The 23,569-nt window shown below is 49.4% G+C and overlaps 2 protein-coding genes across 3 annotated transcripts; one reads left to right on the top strand and one right to left on the bottom strand.

The window, feature by feature from the left end:
- Window positions 1-565: 565 nt before the first annotated feature.
- LOC131811241 (tubulin alpha-3 chain-like) lies at window positions 566-14,342 on the top strand. The gene is made up of 5 exons (XM_059139545.1): window positions 566-637; window positions 9,912-10,134; window positions 11,028-11,176; window positions 11,485-12,165; window positions 13,949-14,342. The coding sequence occupies exons 1-5, from the start codon at window positions 635-637 to the stop codon at window positions 14,243-14,245; spliced, it is 1,353 nt and encodes a 450-aa protein (XP_058995528.1). The 5' UTR covers window positions 566-634; the 3' UTR covers window positions 14,246-14,342.
- Window positions 14,343-15,877: 1,535 nt separating this feature from the next.
- On the bottom strand, window positions 15,878-23,521 carry MZT2B (mitotic spindle organizing protein 2B). 2 transcript variants are annotated; one of them, XM_059139299.1, is made up of 4 exons: window positions 23,289-23,521; window positions 22,928-23,076; window positions 21,804-21,983; window positions 15,878-16,139 (listed from the first exon to the last, which is right to left on the bottom strand). In XM_059139299.1, exons 1-4 carry the CDS (start codon window positions 23,450-23,452, stop codon window positions 15,982-15,984), a joined length of 651 nt encoding a protein of 216 aa, XP_058995282.1. In that variant the 5' UTR covers window positions 23,453-23,521; the 3' UTR covers window positions 15,878-15,981. The 2 variants fall into 2 exon arrangements, with proteins under 2 accessions (XP_058995282.1, XP_058995281.1); XM_059139298.1 differs by lacking the exon at window positions 21,804-21,983 and having other exon boundaries at window positions 23,289-23,513.
- Between the last annotated feature and the right edge of the window lie 48 nt (window positions 23,522-23,569).

Raw genomic sequence — 23,569 nt, 5'->3', positions numbered from 1 at the left:
ATCCAGGACTTAAAGATTCTTACCAGCCCAGGTTTTTAACATCAGCATCAGTAAAAGGCTGCTAAAGAAAAAAAGAAAAAAAACAAAAAACAAAAAAAACACCACCCTAAAATGTTTCTGCTCGAGCTTAAGTATGCAAGACCCTTTCACCGTTAACAGCCCTTGTACTTCCAATACTCCTGTAAAAGTATAAAACTAAAAATGTAGGAAGACTACATTTTACAGATGAACAAATGGGGCTCAGGTGATGTAAACTACGGTAGCATGGCCTGCACCCCCCTAATCGGGGGCGCCCCGCTGCCACCCCTCTACAGTCGTTCATTGGGCATTAGCCTGGCAGCTTCCTGCCAATGTTCCAAGAGACACTCAACCTCTGCATTCCCATAAGCTTCCTTCGCCGCTTCCCGCCCAAACTGATGACCAATCAAAAGCGATTTCGCAGGTCAAGAAAATAGTCAATCACAATTTAGATCCCGACGTGGGACTCGCCCCCTGAAGTGGTCGGAGCCAATGACATTCGCGTGAGCAGTGAGCCAATCAGGACGCGCGATGCGGCGTGGAGGGCAGGCAGTTGGGCGCGTGGCATTGCGTTGAGAGGAGGTGAAATCCAGCGAGCGACCAGGAGGCAATCACAATGGTATGACGGGAGGCTTCAGCGGGGGTGTCGGGGGCCGTGGAGCTCTGGGGGGCAGATCCCGGTGGCAGTGGGGCGCGAGGGTGACCCTGACTCCGCAATTCTGGGATGCTTGTGTTACCCAGGAGCGTGCAGGTCGGGGGTTTGCGCCCGCTACCCTCGCCCTTCCAGACTCTTCCTTCCTGGAGCACCACTAGGTGCTGCATTCGAATTCGCCTTGTCTCTGTTACTCTGTGGGCTCACGAGGGCGCTTACAGGAATAGGCAGTATTTACAGCGTCTTGAATTAAGGATCATAGAAAACGCATATATATGCTGAAAAATCGTGCTTCCTTCATTAGATAAGGCATTTATTTATTTATTTATTTAGGTTGGTTTATGCTTCGAGTTTTCTTAGCACAAAACCAAGCAAACGAGTAGATACGCTTACATTCCCCTTTCTTGCACGGAAAGTAGCACACAGTGGGTGCCTGGGTGGCTCAGAGGGTTAAGCCTCTGCCTTGGGCTCAAGTCATGATCTCGGCCCTGGGATCGAGCCCTGCATCTGGCTCTCTGCTCAGCTGGAAGCCTGCTCCCCCCACCCCCCCACCCCCGCCTACTTGTGATCTCTCTGTCAAATAAATAAAATCTTTTTTTTTTTTTTTAAGTAGCACACAGTATACAGTCTTGCACCTTGTTTTTGCATTGTAGAAAAAATCCAGCGCCCTCTGTATCCACCCACAAAGATCTGCATTGTTGTTTACCGCTGCATAGTATCCTAGTGTGTGACTCCAGATCATACAACCTGATTGGGGTCGCTGGATACTTGGATTTTTTTTCCAGTCTGTGCATGTGCCCTTTCTTACTGGTGTAGGTGTATATGCGATGCCAGAAGTGGATGGCTGTGATTTTGTAGATACTATCAGATGCCCTTTTATTGGCAATATATGTGAATTCCTGACTTCCTACAACAGGCTAAGCTGCTGCCTTTAAGTCATGCATTTTTATATCCTCAACTCATGGATCTACTAGGTAGTTGGTTGAATTAACACGTTAATAGTTTGCACATCAATTGAACCCAGCCAACGCCTCTGTCATTGTGTATTTCTGAACAAGCAGTGCCCAAGAGGACAGCCTTAGGTGGAGAGCAGCCAGAACAGTCTTAAGACAGGACTTCACATGGTCCAGTTCAAATTTCACTTGTTCTCAGTTAACTGAGGCTGAGACTTCATCCTGTTTCCTCTGCCGATTACTGTGGTAGCTTGCAAACTTTGTGTGTGTGTGTGTGTGTACAACTATACATATATACAAGCTATATAATAATTCACTATATAATAATTCATACTAACCCCTGCATTCTTCTTTTGTAAAATTTGGTTTTGAGATATCTCTTACTGGTCATTGCACAGCATGAAATCAAGCTACTCAAATAAATTCCTTGCAGAGGTGAATTATTCCAAATATAAAGGAAACGTATCTTGTTACCATACAGGTAAAAGGAAGTTTCAAGATTAGAAGATATTTGCGCATTTCATCATTTTTAGGAGCTATTGTTTTTAGCAAAGGCTTCCTCTTAAGAGAGAAAAACCCCATGATTTGTCCAAAGATTTATGATTTATCAGAATCATGATTTATCAGAAGAGCTATTCCACCATAGTTGCTTGATATGTTACGGTCTTCTCAATTTGAAATGCCTGAAATTTGATTTTTTAAAATTCCTAGTACTGGGGCGCCTGGGTGGCTCAGTGGGTGAAAGCCTCTGCCTTCGGCTCAGGTCATGATCCCACTGTCCTTGGATCTAGCCCAGCATCGGGCTCTCTGCTCAGTGGGGAGCCTGCTTCCCCCCCCTCTTTCTCTGCTTGCCTCTGCCTACTTGTGTTCTCTGTCAAATAAATAAATAAAATATTTTAAAAAATAAATAAATAAAATTCATAGTACCTAGCTGAACAAACTAGATTAGGAAACCACTGGGGAGGGAGAGGTGGTGGCAAGTTGGTGTGAATATATGTTGGCCATTCTTGGTATTTTGTGTTTATTAGAAGGGTTTGTGTCTGAAGATGAATTTATTGGGAATCCCAGCAGCAGAAATTTTGCTTAATATCCAACTTTGTGCATCCCTGAGCCTCATCACAAAGTTGAGTACCTTCTGGAGAATTTGTCCCTGCCTCTAAAGGTAATTTTTTTTTTTTTTTGGCTCACTATTGCAGTCTGGTTGGAATCAGAATTAGACTTATTCGCTGTGATATAGTCCCTTGTCTTTCACTTATTAAAAACAAGGCCAGAAGCAGAATTTGGGGCCTCAGACCATCCGTCCTAAACGCTGGGAGATTACAGTGTGGGGTCAGGAAATTAGAAATAACTGGAAGTAGTTTGAGACTTTTGTTTTAAAAGATTTTATTTATTATTTGACAGAGAGAGAGTACAAGAAGGGGGAGCAGCAGGGAGAGGGAGAAGCAGGCTCCCCACCGAGCAGACACCCTGACTCGGCGCTGATCTCAGGACCCCAGGATCCTGACCTGGGCTGAAGGCAGACACTCAACCAGCTGAGCTGCCCAGGCTCCCCTAGCTGGAGATTTCTGAACTATAATGCGATCATTATTAGATGATGGGAAAATAATACCCATGGTTACAATGATCTGGGCTTGTTGCCAGGAATGCTGGGGGTGGAAGCAGCTGAGGGTCTTGGCCTTGCTCTTCAGGGCTATGGTGATTGACTGGTGGGAGGGAGGAGCAGGGCTGCTGGGGGAGGGGTCTCCTTTCCCCTCCCGCTGCAGATCAAACTCTTATTTGAATAATTCGGTATTCGTTTAGACTTGTCTTATGGTTGGCGGAGAATATGGTCTGCTTGGCAAATGTTCCCTGTGCATATGAGAAGAAGGTGTATTCTGCTGTGCGGGGTGGAGTGTTTTCTAATGTAATTTAGGTCTGTGTGGTTGATGATGTTGTCCAGGTCTTCTGTGCCCTGACCAATTTCCATCTGATTCAGTTATTGAGAGAATGTTGAAGTCTTTGCCAACCGTCCCACCTTTCAGTTCTGTTTTATTTTGTACATTTCGAAGTTCTGTATCAAGAAGCGGTGACTCTGATGATACATAACCACTGTGCACTGTTGTGCCTTCCTCTCGATTTGGCCCCTTTACCATTATGAAATGACCCCCTTTCCTTAGTAAAATTCTTTGCTTTGAAAGCAACAGTGTTGGTCCTGGCCTGCTCTGTCCCACACTGTCCACTACCAGCCTGAGTGCTCTCTTCTGCCTGGGCTCCTGTGAGCCATATGCTGTCCAGCCAGGTGTGACCCAGGCAGACCCCTCACCAGGGACAATACCAGGAACTTTGACACTCTGGGTTCCTGTCCACCGTGGTGCTCTTGGAGAAGTGGGAGACGAGTGGCGGAGTGGAAGACTCCAGGCTCACCACCTTGTTCCCGTGTGCCTGAGCGATGTGACTGCCCTGCCATGTGCCTGCGCACTTCTCCCAGCCCTTCTGCCCTGCCTCAGCCAGGGCGGTGTTCCCTCTAAACCTGCTTGGAGGAACACCTGATGGCCCTGTCGCATCCATTTTAACTCCTTCCTCCTAGACCAAGGTCAGTCCATATGTTAGTAGCAAGCCAGTGTCAGCAGAAAATAAAATTAAATCGAAACTGCCCTGCTCATCAGGCCACTCTAGCTTGCCTTTGGTTTAGCCTTAGCACAGTATATTATTTTCCATCCTTTACTTTGGAAACAGTCTCTGGGCTTCTTGCAATTAGCGAATAGTTAGGTTTTGCTTTTTCTCTGACAATCTGCCTGTTAATCTGGTATTTTCATTTAATTTGTAATGTTGTTTAATGTGATTAGTGGTGTGGTTGGGTTTAAATCTACCAGGTTGCTATTTGTTTTCTGTTTATCTCCTGTTTGTTCCCTCTTTCCTCTCTTTTCCTGCCTCTTTTGGATTGTTTTTATGATTCCATTTTATCTTTTTTATTAGCTTTGTGGCTATACCACTTCGTTTAATTTTTTTGTGGTTGTTTTGGGGGTTATAGAGCACATCTTCAGTCTGTCGCAGTGGGCCCCTAAGTGCTATAATACCATGTCCCAGCCATATACTTCCATTCCTCCTTCTTGACTCTTTGGTATTGCTGGTCATATTTTAATTTTATACAAGCTATAAACCCCACAGTAAATCACTGATTTTGCTTTAACATTTGATTCTATTTTGAAAATTCAACAAAAGTTTTTTTATGTTTGCCCAAATCGTTAGTTGTTTTGGTGTTTTTCGTTGCTTTGCGTAGTTCCAGTTTTCCATCTAATGTTTTCTTTCTGTCTGGTGTAATTTTTTTTAACACTTCTTGTTGTAATGATCTGCTTATAATTAATTCCCTCAGTTTTTGAACTTCTGACAAAGTCTTTATTTTACCTCTTTTTAGTTTTATTGACTTATCATTGTCATAAAATAAAATAAATTCTGTAATTCGATGATGTTTAACATTTATGAATTTTTTAAAGATTTTTTTTATTTCATTATTTAACAGAGAGAGAGATCACAAGTAGGCAGAGAGGCAGGCAGAGAGAGAGGGGAAAGCAGGCTCCCCTCTGAGCAGAGAGCCTGATGAGGGGCTCGATCTCAGGACCCTGGGATTATGACCTGGGTAGAGGCTTAACCTACTGAGCCACCCAGGTGCCCCTAACATTTATGTATTTTTTATTTTTATGTATTTTTAATGTATTTTTTAACTCAATAGAATTATATCTGTTGTTGTGTTGTAATTATGTGCCAGTTAGTATTTCTGTAAAATTTTAATTTAGAAAACTGTCAATTACATGATTAAGCTTCTGAATGCAGTGAAATCTAGACAGAATTAGAACAAGTCTTTCAAAACACTGATCTTTTTTTTTTTTAGTTTACAGAATAACTTTATTTATTTATTTATTTATTTATTTTCAGCCTAACAGTATTCATTATTTTTGCACCACACTCAGTGCTCTATGCAATACGTGCCCTCTCTAATAACCACCACCTGGTTCCCCCAACCTCCCACCCCCTGCCGCTTCAAACCCCTCAGATTGTTTTTCAGAGTCCATAGTCTCTCATGGTTCACCTCCCCTTCCAACTTCCCCTAACTCCCTTCTCCTAACTCCCCATGTCCTCCATGCTATTTGTTATGCTCCACAAATGAGTGAAACCATATGATAACTGACTCTCTCTACTTGACTTATTTCACTCAGCATAATCTCCTCCAGTCCCATCCATGTTGCTACAAAAGTTGGATATTTATCCTTTCTGATGGAGGCATAATACTCCATAGTGTATGTGGACCATATCTTCCTTATCCATTCGTCCGTTGAAGGGCATCTTGGTTCTTTCCACAGTTTGGCGACCGTGGCCATTGCTGCTATAAACATTGGGGTACAGGTGGCCCTTCATTTCACTACATCTATATCTTTGGGGTAAATACCCAGTAGTGCAATTGCAGGGTCATAGGGAAGCTCTATTTTTAATTTCGTGAGGAATCTCCACACTGTTCTCCAAAGAGGCTGCACCAACTTGCATTCCCACCAACAGTATTAGAGGGTTCCCCTTTCTCCACATCCCCTCCAACACATGTTGTTTCCTGTCTTGCTAATTTTGGCCATTCTAACTGGTGTAAGGTGATATCTCAATGTGGTTTTAATTTGAATCTCCCTGATGGCTAGTGATGATGAACATTTTTTCATGTGTCTGATAGCCATTTGTATGTCTTCATTGGAGAATTGTCTGTTCATATCTTCTGCCCATTTTTTTTTATATGATTATCTGTTTTGTGTGTGTTGAGTTTGAGGAGTTCTTTATAGATCCTGGATATCAACCTTTTGTCTGTACTGTATTTGCAAATATCTTCCATTCCGTGGGTTGCCTCTTTGTTTTCTTGACTGTTTCCTTTGCTGTGCAGAAGCTTTTTTTTTTTTTTTTTAAAGATTTATTTATTTATTTGACAGAGAGAGATTACAAGTAGGCAGAGAGGCAGGCAGAGAGAGAGAGGAGGAAGCAGGCTCCCCACTGAGCAGAGAGCCCTATGCGGGACTTGATCCTAGGACCCTGAAATCATGACCTGAGCCGAAGGCAATGGCTTAACCCACTGAGCTACCCAGGCGCCCCCAGAAGCTTTTGATTTTGATGAAAAACACTGATCTTTTAACAGTGCTGAGGCTCTCCCTCTGTTCTTGGTTTCTTGGTTTTTTTTTTTTTTAAGGTTTAACATTTAATAACATGCTGATAATCCATGAAACCATCAGCTCAGTGAAGAAAAAAAAAACTCCCATTACCCCCAGAGGTTTCCTTCTACTCCTTTGAAAATCCTCCCACTTGACACTCTTGCTCCACTATTAATCTACTTAGATGTATTTTCTAGAATTTTCTATATATGGGATTATTGAGTTCATATTTTGGAGTTTGAATTCTTTCACAGACTATAATTGTTTTGAGATTCATCCATGGTGCATGTATCAATACGGTTGCTTTTTCTAGCTGAGTATCACCTTTTGTTGTGGTTAATTACACATGGCACCAAATTTACCATTTTAACCATTTAAGTATAATTCAGTCACATTAAGTATATTCATATATTCTGTAAGCATTCACTTATATTCTAGAACTTTTATGTTATCTGCATATCTTTTCATCTTTTTTTAAGATTTATTTTTTTATTTGACAGAGAGAGAGACAGCGAGAGAGGGAACACAAACAGTGGGAGAGGGAGAGGGAGAAGCAGGCCTCCCGATGGATGGGGAGCCTGATACGGAGTGCCTGATATGCGGCTCTATTCCAGGACCCTGGGATCATGCGACTTGAGCTGAAGGCAGACGCTCAAACGACTGAGCCATGCAGGCACCCCGCATCTTTAGATCTTTATTATATAATCAGCTATTAATTCCATCCAGTGTATTTTGCATTTCAGGCATTCCTTTTATCATTAGCAGTTTGATATAGGTCTTTTTTATATTTCTCCTCATTTTCTCTTCTACCTTCCTGAGATATGGATACGTAATGGGAATTTTTTAGAAAGATTTTATTTATTTACTTGACAGAGACAGAGGGAGACAGCAAGAGAAGGAACACAAGCAGGAGGAGTGGGAAAGGGAGAAGCAGGCTCCCCGCTGAGCAAGGAGCCTGATGCAAGACTTGATCCCAGGACCCCAGGATCATGACCCGAGCCAAAGGCAGATGCTAAACAACTGAGCTACCCAGGTGCCCCTACATGATAGGTATTTTAATGTCCTCCTCTGCTATTTCTGTCATCGACTAATTCAGTCTGTTTCTATCGATTACTTTTTCTTTTCATGTATGGTTATATATTCTGTGTCTCTGTGTGTGTTTATACGTGGTAAGTTTAGATTGACATTATACATTTTAAATTGTTGGGTGTTAGGGTTTGTTTTATGTTTTTTGTTTTGGGTTTTTTTATTTTGTTTTGTTTTGTTTTGCTTGTTTGTTTGTTTTTTGTATTGCCTTAACTATTCTTAGGCTTTCTTCTGGGATGCTATTAAATACCTAGAGATAATTTGATCCTTTTTTTTTTTAAGATTTTATTTATTTATTTGACAGAGAGAGAAATCACAAGTAGGTGGAGAGTCAGGCAGAGAGAGAAAGAGAAGCAGGCTCCCGCTGAGCAAAGAGCCCGATGCGGGGCTCGATCCCAGGACACTGAGATCATGACCTGAGCCGAAGGCAGCGGCTAAATCCACTGAGCCACCCAGGCGCCCTAATTTGATCCTTTTGAGGCGTGCTTTTAAGCTTTAGGTGAGTTCCGAACAGCCTTTAGTATAGGTCTCATTTGGCCCTACTACTGAGGACTCCTTTTGGTGCTTTGTGAGTTAGGAGGCCTTTCCTTCATGACTGACGGGAGCTCAGGAGTCTCTCACACACGGGTGCTGAGTGCCACTCTGCTGTAGACTCAAGTGGGACTCTCTGCTGACATCCTCAAGGCTCCTTGTGCAGCTTTCTCCCCACCACTGTTAGCACCATCATTTCTAGATGCTTTGGCCTCCCTGAACACTGAATTCTCTCTCAATTCAGGGAGGTCCCAGGGCTTTAGGTTTCTTCACCACACCCTTACTCCCTCATGCAGCCTGGAAACTCCCCATAGTCTTCAGGGGCAGTGCTAAGGCTTACATTGCTTGAATCACTGTCTTTTGTCCAGTGACTTTAAACTGTTATTTCAGGGGTGCCTGGGTGGCTTATTGGTTAAGCAACTGCCTTTGGCTCAGGTCATGATCCTGGAGTCCTGGGATTGAGTCCCACATGGGGCTCCCTGCTCAGCAGGGAGTCTGCTTCTCCTGCTGACCTCTCTCCTCTCATGCTCTCTCTCCCTCATTCTTTCTCTCTCTCAAATAAATAAATAAAGTCTTAAACTGTTATTTCATATATTTTTTATGATGTTCTAAGCCATGGTTTCTTTTTTTTTTTTTTAAGATTTTATTTATTTATTTGACAGACAGAGATCACAAGTAGGCAGAGAGAGAGAGAGAGAGAGGGAAGCAGGCTTCCTGCGGAGCAGGGAGCCCGATGCGGGGCTTGATCCCAGGACCCTGAGATCGTGACCCGAGCCAAAGGCAGCAGCCCAAACCACTGAGCCACCCAGGCGCCCCTCTTTTTTTTTTTTTTAAGAGTTTATTTACTTATTTGACAAAAGGACAGTGAGAGAGGGAAGGGGAAGCAGGGGAAGTGGGAGAGGGAGAAGCAGGCTTCCCACCGAGCAGACAGCCAGATATGGGGCATGATCCCAGGACCCTGGGAACATGACCTGAGCTGAAGGCAGACACTTAAAGAATGAGCCACCCAGGTGCCCCTCTAAGCTGTGGTTTCTACTTGTTACATTACTTATCCATGGCTTGAAAGACTAATTATAGTAACTCTATTACTATTCACAGTTTAAGTGTATGTCTGTCCATGTTGGATAGATAAGTGTTCAGATATAAAATTATTATTGAAAGCTCATGGGATGTGTCTGAGGAGATCTTAAGACAACTGAGCCTCACCTGGGTGGCTCAGTGGGTGAAGCATCTGCCTTCGGCTCAGCTTGTGATCCCAGAGTCCTCGGATTGAGTCCCACATCTGGCTCCTTGCTTAGCAGGAAGCCTGCTTCTCCCCCACTGCCTGCTGTTCCCCCTGCTTGCTTTCACCCTCTCTTTCTCTCTCTGACAAATACATAAATACAATCTAAATAAAAGACAACAGAATATTTTACAAATACTAACTTAGGATATTAGGTCTCATTTCCAGGCCATATAGCATCGATTACCTTAAAAACAAGGAGGTCTCAAGGTTTGTGTTCTGGTTCCCAGCGCGAGTGCATCTCTATCCACGTGGGGCAGGCAGGTGTCCAGATCGGCAATGCCTGCTGGGAACTGTACTGCCTTGAACATGGAATTCAGCCTGACGGTCAGATGCCAAGTGATAAAACCATCGGCAGTGGGGATGACTCCTTCAACACGTTCTTCAGCGAGACTGGGGCTGGCAAGCATGTGCCCAGGGCGGTGTTTGTGGACCTGGAACCCACCGTGGTCGGTAGGTACTGGGGCACTTGGGCAGCTTTCCTGGGACAGTGAGAGAGTCTCCCTAAAGCCCCACCCACATCCCCTGTGCTCCTTTGAATCCTTCCCCAGAAAGGATGGGACACACGAGTATATGCCTGTGACTGTGTTAGGTGACAAACTACAGGGTGAGTGCTTCAAGTGTCTTTGGCACCGAGGCTCCTAATGCAGGAGAACCTAATATCCAGGAAAAAGAGGCTGGTAATAGATTCACTCGAGGCCCTCTCAGACCCAGGCAGGTGGTTGTGTAGACCAGGGTGCAGGGTGCCCGGTCACGGGTCCTTCGTTAACGCTGCCCACAAGGTGTTGCTGGTGCACAAGGGTCTTGACCTGCATCTTAGGCAGAAGGTAAATAGAGAACATTCCTTGGGATCCACCAGCTGAGAAGCCTGAGGTGATGGCCAGGGAGAGCTGCAAAGAGACGCACCTTTCATGGCCACCCAGGAGGAGACAGAATGTCAGCCTGAAGTCTGTGAGCCGCAGGCCACCTAGAGTGCCCTGTCGGGACTGCCTGGCAGAAGTCACACTGACCTGGTGACTATCTAATATGTAAGGGCTTCTTAGGCACACTGTTGCTGTAGCTACAGCTGGGAAGAAATAATCGTGTGTGTGCAGGTGTGAGCTTTTTCCCTTCTTTGGGAACCGGTCAGATTGGACTTTGTACCTCCAGTTGACTTTCCCTGCTAGGGCCACAGATCGCAGTTGTGGTCTGCACGTCACAGAGAGACATTTCCTGTGAGACACTGACACTGCTGACCCCCAAGGCCCAGCATGTGCGTGGTAGATGCGGCGGGTCCCCGAATCCCTCCCTCTTGGTGAGTTAACAACAGGCCTGAAAGACACGCGGCCCATGCATCCTCTTTGTAGATGAAGTGCGCACGGGGACCTACAGGCAGCTCTTCCACCCGGAGCAGCTGATCACCGGGAAGGAGGACGCAGCCAATAATTACGCCAGAGGCCACTACACCATCGGCAAGGAGATCGTCGACCTGGTCCTGGACCGGATCCGCAAACTGGTAAGAGGGCGTCCTGTGAACGTTTCCCTGGACGGGAGGGCGGGTGGGGATGGGGACCTCAAGGTCCCTCTGGCCAAACCCCAGGCCAGAATCTTGAGTCCCCGTCTTCCTTCACGGGTGGCTTCGTGCATCCATCATCCATCCATCTTAACGTCCGCCTTGCTTTGCTTCTGAGTGTCCCGCGTGTGCGCTGTGGACGATTCGAACGCGTAGTGTCCTGCAGAGGAAAAGAGGAGTGACCGTGGCTCGCTGGAGGTCGGCGGTGTGGCTTCCGTAGGCGCTGACCCGCGGTCTGTGATTTCTCTCAGGCGGATCTGTGCACGGGGCTGCAGGGCTTCCTCATCTTCCACAGTTTCGGAGGCGGCACCGGCTCTGGGTTCGCGTCTCTGCTCATGGAGCGGCTGTCGGTGGACTACGGCAAGAAGTCCAAGCTGGAATTTGCCATTTACCCAGCTCCCCAGGTGTCCACGGCCGTGGTGGAGCCCTACAACTCCATCCTGACCACCCACACGACCCTGGAGCATTCCGACTGTGCCTTCATGGTGGACAACGAAGCCATCTACGACATATGTCGGCGCAACCTGGATATCGAGCGGCCCACGTACACCAACCTCAATCGTCTGATCGGGCAGATCGTGTCCTCCATCACGGCCTCCCTGCGATTCGATGGGGCCCTGAACGTGGACTTGACGGAATTCCAGACCAACCTGGTCCCGTACCCCCGCATCCATTTTCCCCTGGCCACATACGCCCCGGTCATCTCTGCCGAGAAGGCCTACCATGAGCAGCTGTCCGTGGCTGAGATCACCAATGCCTGCTTCGAGCCAGCCAACCAGATGGTCAAGTGTGACCCTCGGCACGGCAAGTACATGGCCTGCTGCATGTTATACAGGGGGGACGTGGTCCCGAAAGATGTCAACGCAGCCATCGCCACCATCAAGACCAAGCGCACCATCCAATTTGTGGATTGGTGCCCGACTGGATTTAAGGTAGGACTGGGTGATGCAGAGTGGTTTTCACCGTCAGCAGCGGCAGACCCAGCACAGCATGCCCTTTGTGGAGAATACCCCCCTTCAATGGCAGCCAGCCCTTTGGTCATAAATTAGCCAGAGTGATAATATATTCATTGGTTCCTTTTGAACTTCCTTCCTGAGTTATCACACTATATATCTGTGGTGAGAATTTTTCTTAAGAGAATAGGACATTTTTGGAACAATCTCTATTCCTTTTTTGGGTGACAAATCAGTGTGGGGAAATGTAGTCTGGATTTAGAAATGTAGAAATTTTCAAGGCATTTTGATAATTTATGTGGATATTTGAAATTGGCATTACCATAAACATTGATGTTGCTAAAATCTACTTCATTTCACAGGCATATAGAAATTAATCCTAATTTAAATGTCCCATGCAGTCTGATTTAAAGAAAAATTTCCATGAATATTTTTTGGGGAAAAGTGGCAACACATTTATTTCTCTTTTGGTAGGCTCAGCAATTTTGGCCTGAGTTTGCCTTCCACATAGTTTTTATCAACCTTCCATTTGATACAGGATAGGAAACTTGTCACTTTGAAGCTTTGTCCAATACTTGAATACTAAGCCCTGTCAAGCTTTCTACCTGGAAAAATGGGCTTCTCTCTGCCTTGCTTTTCATGCCATCTCTGCTTGTTCAGAACTCACTGAACCAGTGAGCTTACCGGTGAGCTTACTGCCCTGGGTCCTTTTTTTTTTTAAGATTTTATTTATTTAACAGAGATCACGAGTAGGCAGAGAGGCAAGCAGAGAGAGAGAGTGCGAAGCAGGCTCCCTGCTAAGCAGAGAGCCCAATGTGGAGCTAGATCCCAGGACCCTGTCTGGTTAAAGGCAGAGGCTTTAACTCACTGAGCCACCCAGGCGCCCCTGCACTGTCCTTAACTAGCACTTTCTATTCTGCACTCAGGACTCGGCATGATTGGCAGACCAGCCACCTATCGTAAATAACTTTATGTGAACACAGGCACACCTGTTCTTTGGTGTGTGGTTGAGGCTGCTTTTGTGCTGCAGATAGAATTAGCATTTGTCACCATGACCATGTGGCCTGCCCAGCTTAGGATATGTGCTGTCTTGACATTTATAGACAAAGTTTGCTGAGCCTGGTTCTAACTGACCCTGTGTATCACTGCCCAAAGCTCTGGGATACATTGTCCCCTGGTTTGAAAACTTAGAATGCCTCCCCTTTGGTTCCAGGTCTTGGATATCACCCCCTTTCTACTCAGCACGCATATAGTCCACCTCTGGCTGCAGTGGTGGCAACAGCCCTCGGACTTCTGACAGCATTCCTGTCATCCTGTGATGCACAGGCTCACTCCCTTGATGGGAGATGCGGGGGGGGGGGTGATCTCCCCTCGTGATAAAACCATTGCACTCTGACTTGAGTGGAAGAGGTGTCAGCTACAGAAATGAATCCCCATCAGTGGAAGCCTATGGAAAAAATTTTATCTGAAGACTAGAAAGCAGTATCCCTTTTTAGAAGAAACAGTCCTGTTACCTGAGTACCTTACGTGGCTCAAGTGCTAGGACAAAGCCCTTCCGGCAGCTTGGACCTGAGCCAGGCTGGCCGGCTCCAGGACTCCTTTCTTCTCCCCATTGTCCTTGTCCAGAAACCCACAGCCTGCTCAGCTGACTCCTTGCCTGGCATGAGGAAGGCAACACAGGTCTTATTTCCACGAAAGCAGTCACCACTTCTGGGTTGGGCTGAAGCTTCACAGACTGCTTTCTTCCCCTTTTCTCTCGCAGGTGGGCATCAACTACCAACCCCCCACTGTCGTCCCCGGGGGTGACCTGGCCAAGGTGCAGCGGGCCGTGTGCATGCTGAGCAACACGACCGCCATTGCCGAGGCCTGGGCCCGCCTGGACCATAAGTTTGACCTCATGTACGCAAAGCGAGCCTTTGTGCACTGGTACGTGGGGGAAGGCATGGAGGAAGGGGAGTTCTCTGAGGCCCGGGAGGACCTGGCAGCTCTAGAGAAAGATTATGAAGAGGTGGGTGTGGATTCCGTGGAAGCAGAGGCTGAAGAAGGGGAAGAATACTGAATGGGAGTGGGGCTCGCAGGAGTTTCCCTGCCCCCGCCCCCGCCCCCTCCTGCCACCCTGCAGCACATCTTGTTCCCAGTTGTTCACAATTAAAGCTTCTGTATGAAACCTCTATTGTGACGCACTGCTGGTACACACTCCTCTGCCTGCAGGGATGGGGGGAGCGGACCCCAAGGCTGGGCCACACGGAAAGCTGTCCCGGCCTGCACTGCAGGAGTGGGGTACTGCCTTGCTCACATCTGTAAGGAGCCACTGCTTATGTGACATGCCCTGAGGGGAAACAGTGTTTCCTAGATTCTAGGAATCTAGAAATTTCCTAGATTCTAGGAAAACTGAGTTCAGTTTTCAGTTGTGCTTGTCATTTTTCAGGCTTCTCTGTTAATGGCACCAGGTAAGAGTTTGGAACTGGAGTTTGAACATTTGAGGTCTATGGGAAGGGGATGTTGACAAAGTCCCTAACACCGTGGGTCACATGTAGGCTGAGAAAAATTTTTTTTTAATTCACATTTATTTATTTATTTATTTATTTTAAAGATTTTATTTATTTATTTGACAGAGAGAGATCACAAGTAGGCAGAGAGGCAGGCAGAGAGAGAGAGAGAGGGAAGCAGGCTCCCCGCCGAGCAGAGAGCCCGACTCGGGACTCGATTCCAGGACCCTGAGATCATGACTGGAGCCGAAGGCAGCGGCTTAACCCACTAAGCCACCCAGGTGCCCCTTTACTTTTATTTTTTTAAGGATTTATTTATTTGTTTGTCAGAGAGCGAGAACGCACATAAGCAGGGGGAGCGGCAGGCAGAGGGAGAAGCAGTGTCCCTGCTTGAGCAGGGAGCCCAATGCAGGATTTGATCCCATGACCGTGGGATGATGACCTGAGCTGAAGGCAGACGCTTAACTGAGTGAGCCATCCAGGCGTCCCTAGGGTGAGGACATTCTGGGTTGCGGGGGAAGGAGTCTTAACTGGATTTTGCTTGGCAACCACAGCTTACAGCTCTAGGTTCATAGCACGGTTCATCCTTGACTGCGTTGTACGGGTACCTTGTAGGACAGCCTCCCCACCTTCATGCTCAGGCCCTAGCTGAGCGCCCTGGAAAGTCTCAGCAAAAGCACTGCCCCTTTCCCTTTAGCAAAACGTGTTGATGGCTGTTTATGAAAGATCTAGGAATACAGTTGACCCTTGAATAACAGGATTGTGCAGGGCCAATTGTACGTTGATTTTCTATAGTACAGCAGTGTAAATGTGTTTCCCTTATGGGTTCTTTTTTGGCTAGCTTCCTTTTATGGTAAGAAATACGGTATATAATACAAAGCATTTGTTAATCAACTTTATATTACTGGTAAGGCTTCCTATTGAGAGTAGACTACTAGTAAATAAGATTTGGGGAGTCAAGTTATATTTGGATTTTTTAACAATGCAGGGGGGTTGGTGCCCCTAACCCTTGTGTTGTTCAAGGGCCAACTGTATAGATATTTTCTCTCCAATTTGAAAATAAGGTACAGGAGGGTGAAATCACTGGTTTAAGTCACTTGCTTAGTTCAATTATAGCACAGCCAGGCCCACTAGGCAGAACTGATTCTAAATCCTTGTCTTAATATATTCAAAAGGTGATAGAAAACAGCTTGGATGGACCCTTGGTTTTTCACAAAGCTTTATTACGAACTAGGGGAAGCCCAGATAGCCTCTGCTAGGAGGGTGGGAGAGGCCAGAGCTGGGGGGTATGAGAAGTCTGCCCGTCTCAGGTGCTGCTCCGTGTGGGGCTCTTGCCCGGCCCGCCCCCCTTGGGCAGCCTGGTGGCACTGGGTTGTCGGGGCATCCTTTGGCTGGATCCTTCCCGGCCACCGCGCTCTGCCAGTGCTGGGCCTCCACTCAGAGCCGCGCTGCCTTTGTTTCTCCCTGAGCAGACACAGAACACAATCATTAGGAACCAGGGCAGACTCCACAGTTGCCACATCGACCACATTTGTGTTCCTGGCACATTACGTCTAGCACATCTCTGTCCGACCTTTCAGCCAGGAACCCTCTGTCAGCCCTGAGCCCTGAGGCTGAGGACTGCCTGGAGATGGCACATCCAAGAGAAATCCTAGGCAGAGTGCAGGAGGCCCTAGAGCACGGGTCCTAGGACAGAAGCAGTGCAAGGGGCAATGGGGAAAGTCCACAAGGCCCATTTCGGGAAGTGAGCTCAGCTGGTTGATCCTGCCCAGGAAAGTGAAGGACCCGGCCGGCCACCAGTACTCCAGGGGGGGCTCATCAGCTGGACTGCTGCCTCCGGCCCCCCGGCACTCCTGCTCCAAATTGCCCACAGCTCAACTGCTTGCAGTGATGGTGCAGGAGGCACAACCCTCAAGAATGAAAATTAGGGGGCGCCTAGGTGGCTCAGTGGGTTAAGCCGCTGCCTTCCGCTCAGGTCATGATATCGGGGTCCTGGGATTGAGTCCTGCATCAGGCTCTCTGCTCAGCAGGGGGCCTGCTTCCCTTTCTCTCTGCCTGCCTCTCTGCCTATTTGTGATCTCTCTCTGTCAAATAAATAAAATCTTTTAAAAACAAAAACAGAAACAAAAAAAAACATATTTTTTTTAAAAAATGGAAATTAGGGTACGCCTAGGTGGCTCAGTTGGTTAAGCAACTGCCTTTGGCTCAGGTCATGATCCTGGAGTCCCGGGATCGAGTCCCGCATCGGGCTCCCTGCTTGGGAGTCTGCTTCTCCCTCCGACCCTCCCCCTTCTCATACTCTCTCAAATAAATAAAATCTTAAAAAAAAAAAGAGGAATGGAAATTGAACTTTTGGATTTGGGTCTTGGAAGCTCTTTCTCACAGGCGTTTCCTGCCTACCTCAAAGTATTTCGCAAACAGTTGGTGGTCAAGCCGCTTGCACTTGAGCTCAGCTCCCAGATCCTGTGACCGGGTTCCTGCCCCTGCTGAGGGTTGAGTGCTCAAAAGAGACTTGCCCTGACCACAGGTAGTCGCATTCAGATGGAGACCACTGCTGCAGATAGCTCCTGACTTATAATTTACTTACCTTACCCTCTTTCTATGAAGACCGGAAAATCTGCAACCATGCTTGGGCCAGAGCTTTATTTTAAAGGAATGGTTTCCTTGGCCTCAGGGTGTTGACAGCATTCATAAGACTGACAGGACACCAGAGGGGACAAAAGGTGCCCAGAGAGAAGGCTCACCCACTGGGTCACAGTTCCCTCATATCGGGCCTCCATCGGCCAGGGCTCTTCTCCAGTCTGGTGGGGTCCACCCTGCAGACTCTGAACAGGGTATGTGTCCCGTGTTTGACCTCAACCTCAACATCAGTTAGTAATCTAATAAATAGCCTGCACAGGGGACTTCTAGATTTTTGGAGAAAAGACACCATGAGGTTTCTTAGGGGGCATATTAAGTCATTTCTGTTTCCCTGTCTGTCGCGGTGAACAAGGGAGGCCCCTGCATTTGCAGACCCTGGACATCAGACTTGCTTTCCCAGCTCTGTGACACAACTACACTCTCCCCTTCCTACAGAGCATTTCTGAAAAGCTCCTCTCCAGAGAATAGGGCGTCTCTGCTGCCCAGTGGGCTGGAAAGGGTGACAGTGGGGGCACATTTGAAATTCTGACAGCTCAGATTTTCCCTTGCTTTGCCACCCTGGGCTTCACACTCAAGTGTTTGCATACAGTTGATTCAACAAAGATGTAATAACAGGTTACCCAGGGCTGAGGGCATGTGGTAGGGTGAAGCCGGGCCAACTCAGCCTGCAAGTGACTCATGGAAAAGACACAAATCAGAGAGCTGTCACCGCACATTTCCTTTCTCCTGTTACAAATGCTGCTATCTGGTCCCCACTGACTGGTCAAGGGGCAAGGATCCTATCTCTTACGGATGCATGAACCCCACCACCTTGCAGCTCCCAACATGCTGTTGCCCACTCTGAGGCCATGTCCCTCTCTAGGCTGGCCTGGCTGCCATGACTCCTCTGTAACACCCAGCCTAGTTCGGGGTACTTAAGTGTCCCACAAACTCAGCTCGGTGCACTTCTGAAGGACTTGCAAGTACAGTTCACCCCTGACAAATGGCAAGGTGGATCTCAGATGTGGGCCTCAGTCTGAATGTAGCTTTTCTTCAGCACCCCACACACTGGAACTTCCTCTCCCTCTCAGTATAGTGACCAGGGCCCTTCTGGAAACTCAAGGATGAGAGAAAAGGAGAAAACAGCAAATAAAGCTCATCTTTAACCTTGATGAGGCTCATAATCCCTGGAAATAAGACACCGGTGTAACTTTGAGCCATAAAAGGCATTAAGAGCACTATCTAACAATGAAAGTAGACCATTTATCCAGCTCTGTGCAATTCTTAGAACCTTTGAAAATCACGTGCTCTCAGTGGGGAGACCCATGCAGGCCTGGGGAGGTTGAGGAGAGTGACATTCTGGTCTCAGGAGAACGGTGTACAGGGCCTATTGGTGGTCAGACCTGCTCTGCTAAGCCTGACTCAGCCATGCGCCCCTGGACCCTGCAAGAGACTTTCTGGGGCTGGTCCTATCTGCCCCAGGTCCCTGCATGGGGTAATCAGGGTCAGAGGGAATGGAGGATGGAGCTCAGCCAAAGGTGGGAGGAGTGATATGCTCTCCCAGGCCCAAAACCTGAGCGGCCCCCAGACAGCTGAAGACGACCACTGAAGACAATGACCACTGAAGGTTAAAATGTCTGTCACAACAAAACCCCAAACGCAACCCAAAACGCATACCCTACGGCCAGGGATCTGACTCATTCCAGTGGACCCACTGTGTCATTCCTTTACCTCTGGTGTGGCCCATGTGATCCTGACTCCCCATCCCCTGCGAGCCCCTTCTGCAGAGCTGGAGGGATCGAGGGGTCACAGAAAGCAGCCTGAATGTGGGCTGCTGTTCCCATCCTGCCTACGATCCCCGGGAGCGGCCTTTCTCCATGGTGCCAGTGCTCCCTTGTGCTCAAATGGGCTAGTGGGGCTGTGAGGCCAAATATTAGTGGCCATGAGTGTACACCAGATGCATGGTGTGAGGAAGGAAAAGAACAGGGGGTCAACACAGCACAGCAGGCACCCCAGTATATGCTCAAGGCTGGCTGGCAAGGCTAGTGGCCGGGGTGAGTGAGTGGTCAGGACCATCCCTCACTGCTACCACAGGCAGGTCTGCACCAAGCAGCCAGTCCTGCTGCCCCTTCCAGCCGAGTACACAGGAAGGGCTTGATCTGTGCTTCCAGAACGCCAAGGACTCGTGTACTATGGACATGCATACACGCCTCTTCAACACAAGCCTATGCTTCCTTGGGGGAATGACCCCTCTTGCATGTGCACCTGCAGCCCTGATTCAGTGTTTTGGGGAAAGTGTCGCTGTGATTGTCCCTGAGCCATGCTGTCCAGTAGAGATAACAGTACAATAGAGATACAATGTAAGCCACACGTGGCATTTTCTGGGAGCCACATTAAAAAGTTAAAAAACTAGGAAATTAAGTAAGGTATTTTAATTAGCTCAAAATGGGCAGTGTCATCACTTCAACATGTAAAGTATAGAGTTTCCCAGGATGCCTGGGTGGCTCAGTTGGTTAAGTGTCTGCCTTTGGCTCAGGTCATAATCTCAGTGTCCTGGGATCAAGCCCCACATCGGGCTCTCTGCTCAGTGGGGAGTCTGCTTCTCTCTCAGCCTCTGTAACCCCCCGACCTCCACTCATGCTCTCTTTCTCTCAAATAAATATATCTTTAAAAAAATAGATATAGTTTCCCTAAACTTCAACAGAGAAAACTCCATTGCATTTTATTTTTCCTCAGTGACCACACCCCCACCAAGACAAGCATTTATTCCTGTGTGCTCTTGGGGTCTTCTGCTTCTCCATTTTCTGCCTGGTAAAGGCAGAAATGAATGAGGTGATCAGTGACAGTCCCCACAGGCCACCTGGATGGCCAGGGGACAGGGGCCCTGATGACCCGCCGTTCCTATTGCAGCTTACCAGATCGAACTCCCGAGTGGGGCTCCTGCTCCCGGTCTGCAGCAGCTCCACACCCCGATTCCATGGGAAACCTAAGGCCAGTTCACCCCAACAGCCTCAAACTGCCATCACAACGCTAGGCTACCACAGGCCTCCACCTGATCACTCTGATGACTCTCCTCATTTTCTCCCCTCTATTACCCTGCCCAAGCTCTGTGTGGAGAGATTCTGTGCATGTGGTCTCAGAGCTTTTGGGTCTCTGATGGCCTCGGCCTCTTCGCCACTGTACAATCCTGTCATGGCCTCTCATGTGCCCAGCTCCCCTTCAGTGCCTCCCCACCAAACTCTCTTCCAGGCTGCACTCTCCCCTCACTGTATCTCCCCAGGGCCTCTGTGTCCTCATATTCCGGTTGCCAAATGCCCAACCCAGGAGACCCAAGGCCTAAGCACTTGAGAAAACCTCATGGGGCCCAGCACTCCACGCACACCACTCCTATCCCTGTGCTTGGGGCTTCCTCCCCACCACCCTTGGAACCCCTCGATGCCAGTGCTCCCAATACTAAACCCACAGTACCCCTTGACTCTACCCTCCCCTCTTCTTCCCCCGCAACCCCAAGCTCAGGCCTGCTGCCACAGAGGCCTGGGCCTGCACCTCTGGCTGGAGCCCTCCCCACTCCCCCCAACTCAAAGGGCTACAGGGAAACAGGACTCTGATTCCGGTTAACACTTGCTGTTCCAGCAAGGCCAGCTACACTGGCTTCCTCCTATCTCTGTCACCTTTGATTGGTCCAGCCTTTGCCCTCCCTGGAAGGAAGACTTGGCCATCTCACAGCCCCTGAGTCCTCAGCCCTGAGAGCCAGCTTGGCACCCAGCCACTGGGTGAGCAAGCAGCAACGCCCCCTCAAATGAGGAGGGCTGTCCCCAGTATCTCCCTCCTTCTGTCCACTGATTCTTCAATTCAGCCTTGTAGTCTACACATGTCTGCCTGGACCTGCCCCTTGGCCCTCCCCCACCTGGCCAGCCTGAGCTCCAGGCGGCATCTGGAACAGCAAGGTGGGTGATGTGCAGAGGGACATGGAGAGGACAGCCAGGGCACCTGTGGGATCTCAGGCCCTCACACACCCCTGGCTCGGGCTCCAGCTTCATCACATGTGGCAATCCCTGGAAGGTTCCCTTGCCTCAGGAAACAGGCAGGAAAGGGCAATCACAGGTTATACTACCTGCCTGGGCGGGTGGTGGCATCTCAGAGGCCAAGGCATTTCTCACACCTAAGGCATTACTCTCTACATGAAAGTAAAGGCTCCTGGTCCTCTGCCTCTTGTCCTCCTCTGGGGTGAGGGCACCTCCACAGAGCATAAGTCTCACCTAGCAGAGCTGGCCCCTAGGGAGTGGGGGGCACTGGTCCCATTCTGGAAGTACTGCAGGTTGTCTCTAATAAACTGAGCCATGAAATCGCGTCCCGGCTTCTAAGTTGTGTGACAGGAATGGCCCATAAGGTCCTGTCCTAGCAGCTCATGGAAGCTGCTTTAACAAGCTCCCCTGATCTGGGGCCACAGCAGTTTCCACAGAAACAAGAAAGAGCACCAACCCCCAGAGATAAACCAATAAACGCAACCTGCAAAAGGAGAGAACAGGCAGCAAGAGAACCGGAGGGAACCGGGGGGCCCTGGAGAGAGAGGCGGGTGCGTGGCAGCTGGGCCGTGGAGCAGAACCGGAGAGGCCGCAGGCCGCGGGGCCGAGGAAAAGGAGGGCCTTGCAGGGGGACTACAGTTCTTGGCAGAGAGAAAGGAGGCCTCTGGAGGTCAGAGAGAGACACAAAGAGAGTAGACAGAGCGTGGATCAGTTAGGAAGCCTGCGCTCCAGTGCCCAGGGCCTCTCAGGACAGGGGGCATGGGTACCCAGGGCCCTGGCACTTCCCCCCAAGGGGGCCCAGCCTGCGCCCAACCCAAACACCAGCCCCTTCTCAGGACATCTGTGAGAGCCTGAGGGCTTCTGGCCAAACATCCAGAGTGTTTCTGAAATTGGGAGCAGATGCAACACACCAAGTGGATGCAGTTGGAGCTCCGCTGTGACTCCCTTGTTAGCAGCATCTGCTTACCCCCCCCCCCCCACACACACACGTTGTGACTCTCAAGAGTGAGGAGGCCCCTGACACTTGCGCCCAGTGCCGTGCCCACTCAGGCCTCTGTGCTCCATGTGTCTAGGGCAGCCCAGGGCTGCCAGGCAGACCCCTGTCCTGCGATCTGAGGAAGGAAGCTTAGCTGGCTACATTCCTGAGCAGCACCTGGGCCCCAGTGGGGTGCAAGCAAAGAGGGGGCAGGAAGGCCTCTGCCTGACCCACTCCCTCAGCATTTTTCTGGAGGCTTGTACACACCTTAAGAACAAGAACCCAAACCACCTTGTTCCTGTCTTTGTGGAATGAAAGCACTTCTACCCAAGGAGGTAGGCAGAATCCTAGACGAGGCCTCGCCTGCTTGGGCCACCCTGGACACCCAGCTTGCAACCGCCTGATCTGGACCTGCACATGTACACTCTTAAGGGTAGCAACGATGCCAAAGCTGGGGATAGGACACCAAGAGGGGAGCCCTTGGGTGGTCCCTGCTGTCCGGGGAGAAGACCCACAGTAGGACTGGGCCACTCAGGGCCAAGCCCGCATTGCGCCTGGCGCTGCCCACTTCCCTCCCCTGCCACCCACCACCTGAACCGCAGGGGCAAGGGAGCACCGGGCCCAGCTCTGACCTCGGGTCTCGGGCACGCTCGATGTGGGCAGAGACACGGATGTAGGATCCTGGGCCTCGCCCGCCAGCCTCTGCCCAGCACACATGGATTTGAGCATCTGGAAGACGGCGAGGGGAGCCACATTCAGCTTCAGCAGGTCCACCAAGATCCTGGAGAGAACACAAGGTGGTGGGCAGTGAGCTCCCCTCGCTCGGGGCCTAGGAGGGCCACCTCCCTCAGGACACCGATTCTACTCCGGGCACCCAAAGGGGTCCGAAAAGGGCGGGAGATATCCTCCAGACCAAAGGCCCGGGGCGAAGAGAGGGAGAGCAGGGGCGTCTGGGGGTAGGACGAGCGCACACTCCCGCCCGCGCGCGCTCACTTGAACACGTCGGGGTCGATGGCACCGCCCGCCGCCTGCGCCAGCTCGTACAATTCCATCTCCTCGGCGCTCAGCACCTTCTTCCGCCGCAGCGCGAGCTTCTGCAGAGCCGCCTCTAGCCCCGGGGGCGCTCCCGGCCCGGGCCCAGCGCCCGCCGCCGCCATGTAGCCGGCCGGCGGGAAGGTGAGCGCTGCGCTTGCAGTTGTGTTCCGGCCCCCGCCGCGCCCTCCGCCGCTCCCACAGCGCCCTCTACTGGCCCCCGCCGGCCCTTCCTCTCCCCG

The sequence above is a fragment of the Mustela lutreola genome, chromosome 11, assembly GCF_030435805.1.
Source record: "Mustela lutreola isolate mMusLut2 chromosome 11, mMusLut2.pri, whole genome shotgun sequence".
In the NCBI taxonomy this organism is placed as follows: domain Eukaryota; kingdom Metazoa; phylum Chordata; class Mammalia; order Carnivora; family Mustelidae; genus Mustela; species Mustela lutreola.
The sequence above is the reverse complement of the archived record's forward strand: the minus strand, read 5'-3'. Positions and strand labels throughout refer to the sequence as shown.

What these genes read in the sequence shown, in the direction of transcription:
- MZT2B (XM_059139299.1), bottom strand. Translation starts at nt 23,452, where the DNA reads ATGGCGGCGGCGGGCGCTGGGCCCGGGCCGGGAGCGCCCCCGGGGCTA. An exon ending in ATCGACCCCGACGTGTTCAA is followed by an intron (nt 23,077 to 23,288) that starts GTGAGCGCGCGC and finishes TGTTCTCTCCAG; the next exon opens with GATCTTGGTGGACCTGCTGA. An exon ending in GAGCGTGCCCGAGACCCGAG is followed by an intron (nt 21,984 to 22,927) that starts GTCAGAGCTGGG and finishes TCTGACCTCCAG; the next exon opens with AGGCCTCCTTTCTCTCTGCC.
- LOC131811241 (XM_059139545.1), top strand. An exon ending in CCTGGAACCCACCGTGGTCG is followed by an intron (nt 10,135 to 11,027) that starts GTAGGTACTGGG and finishes TCCTCTTTGTAG; the next exon opens with ATGAAGTGCGCACGGGGACC. An exon ending in TGGACCGGATCCGCAAACTG is followed by an intron (nt 11,177 to 11,484) that starts GTAAGAGGGCGT and finishes GATTTCTCTCAG; the next exon opens with GCGGATCTGTGCACGGGGCT.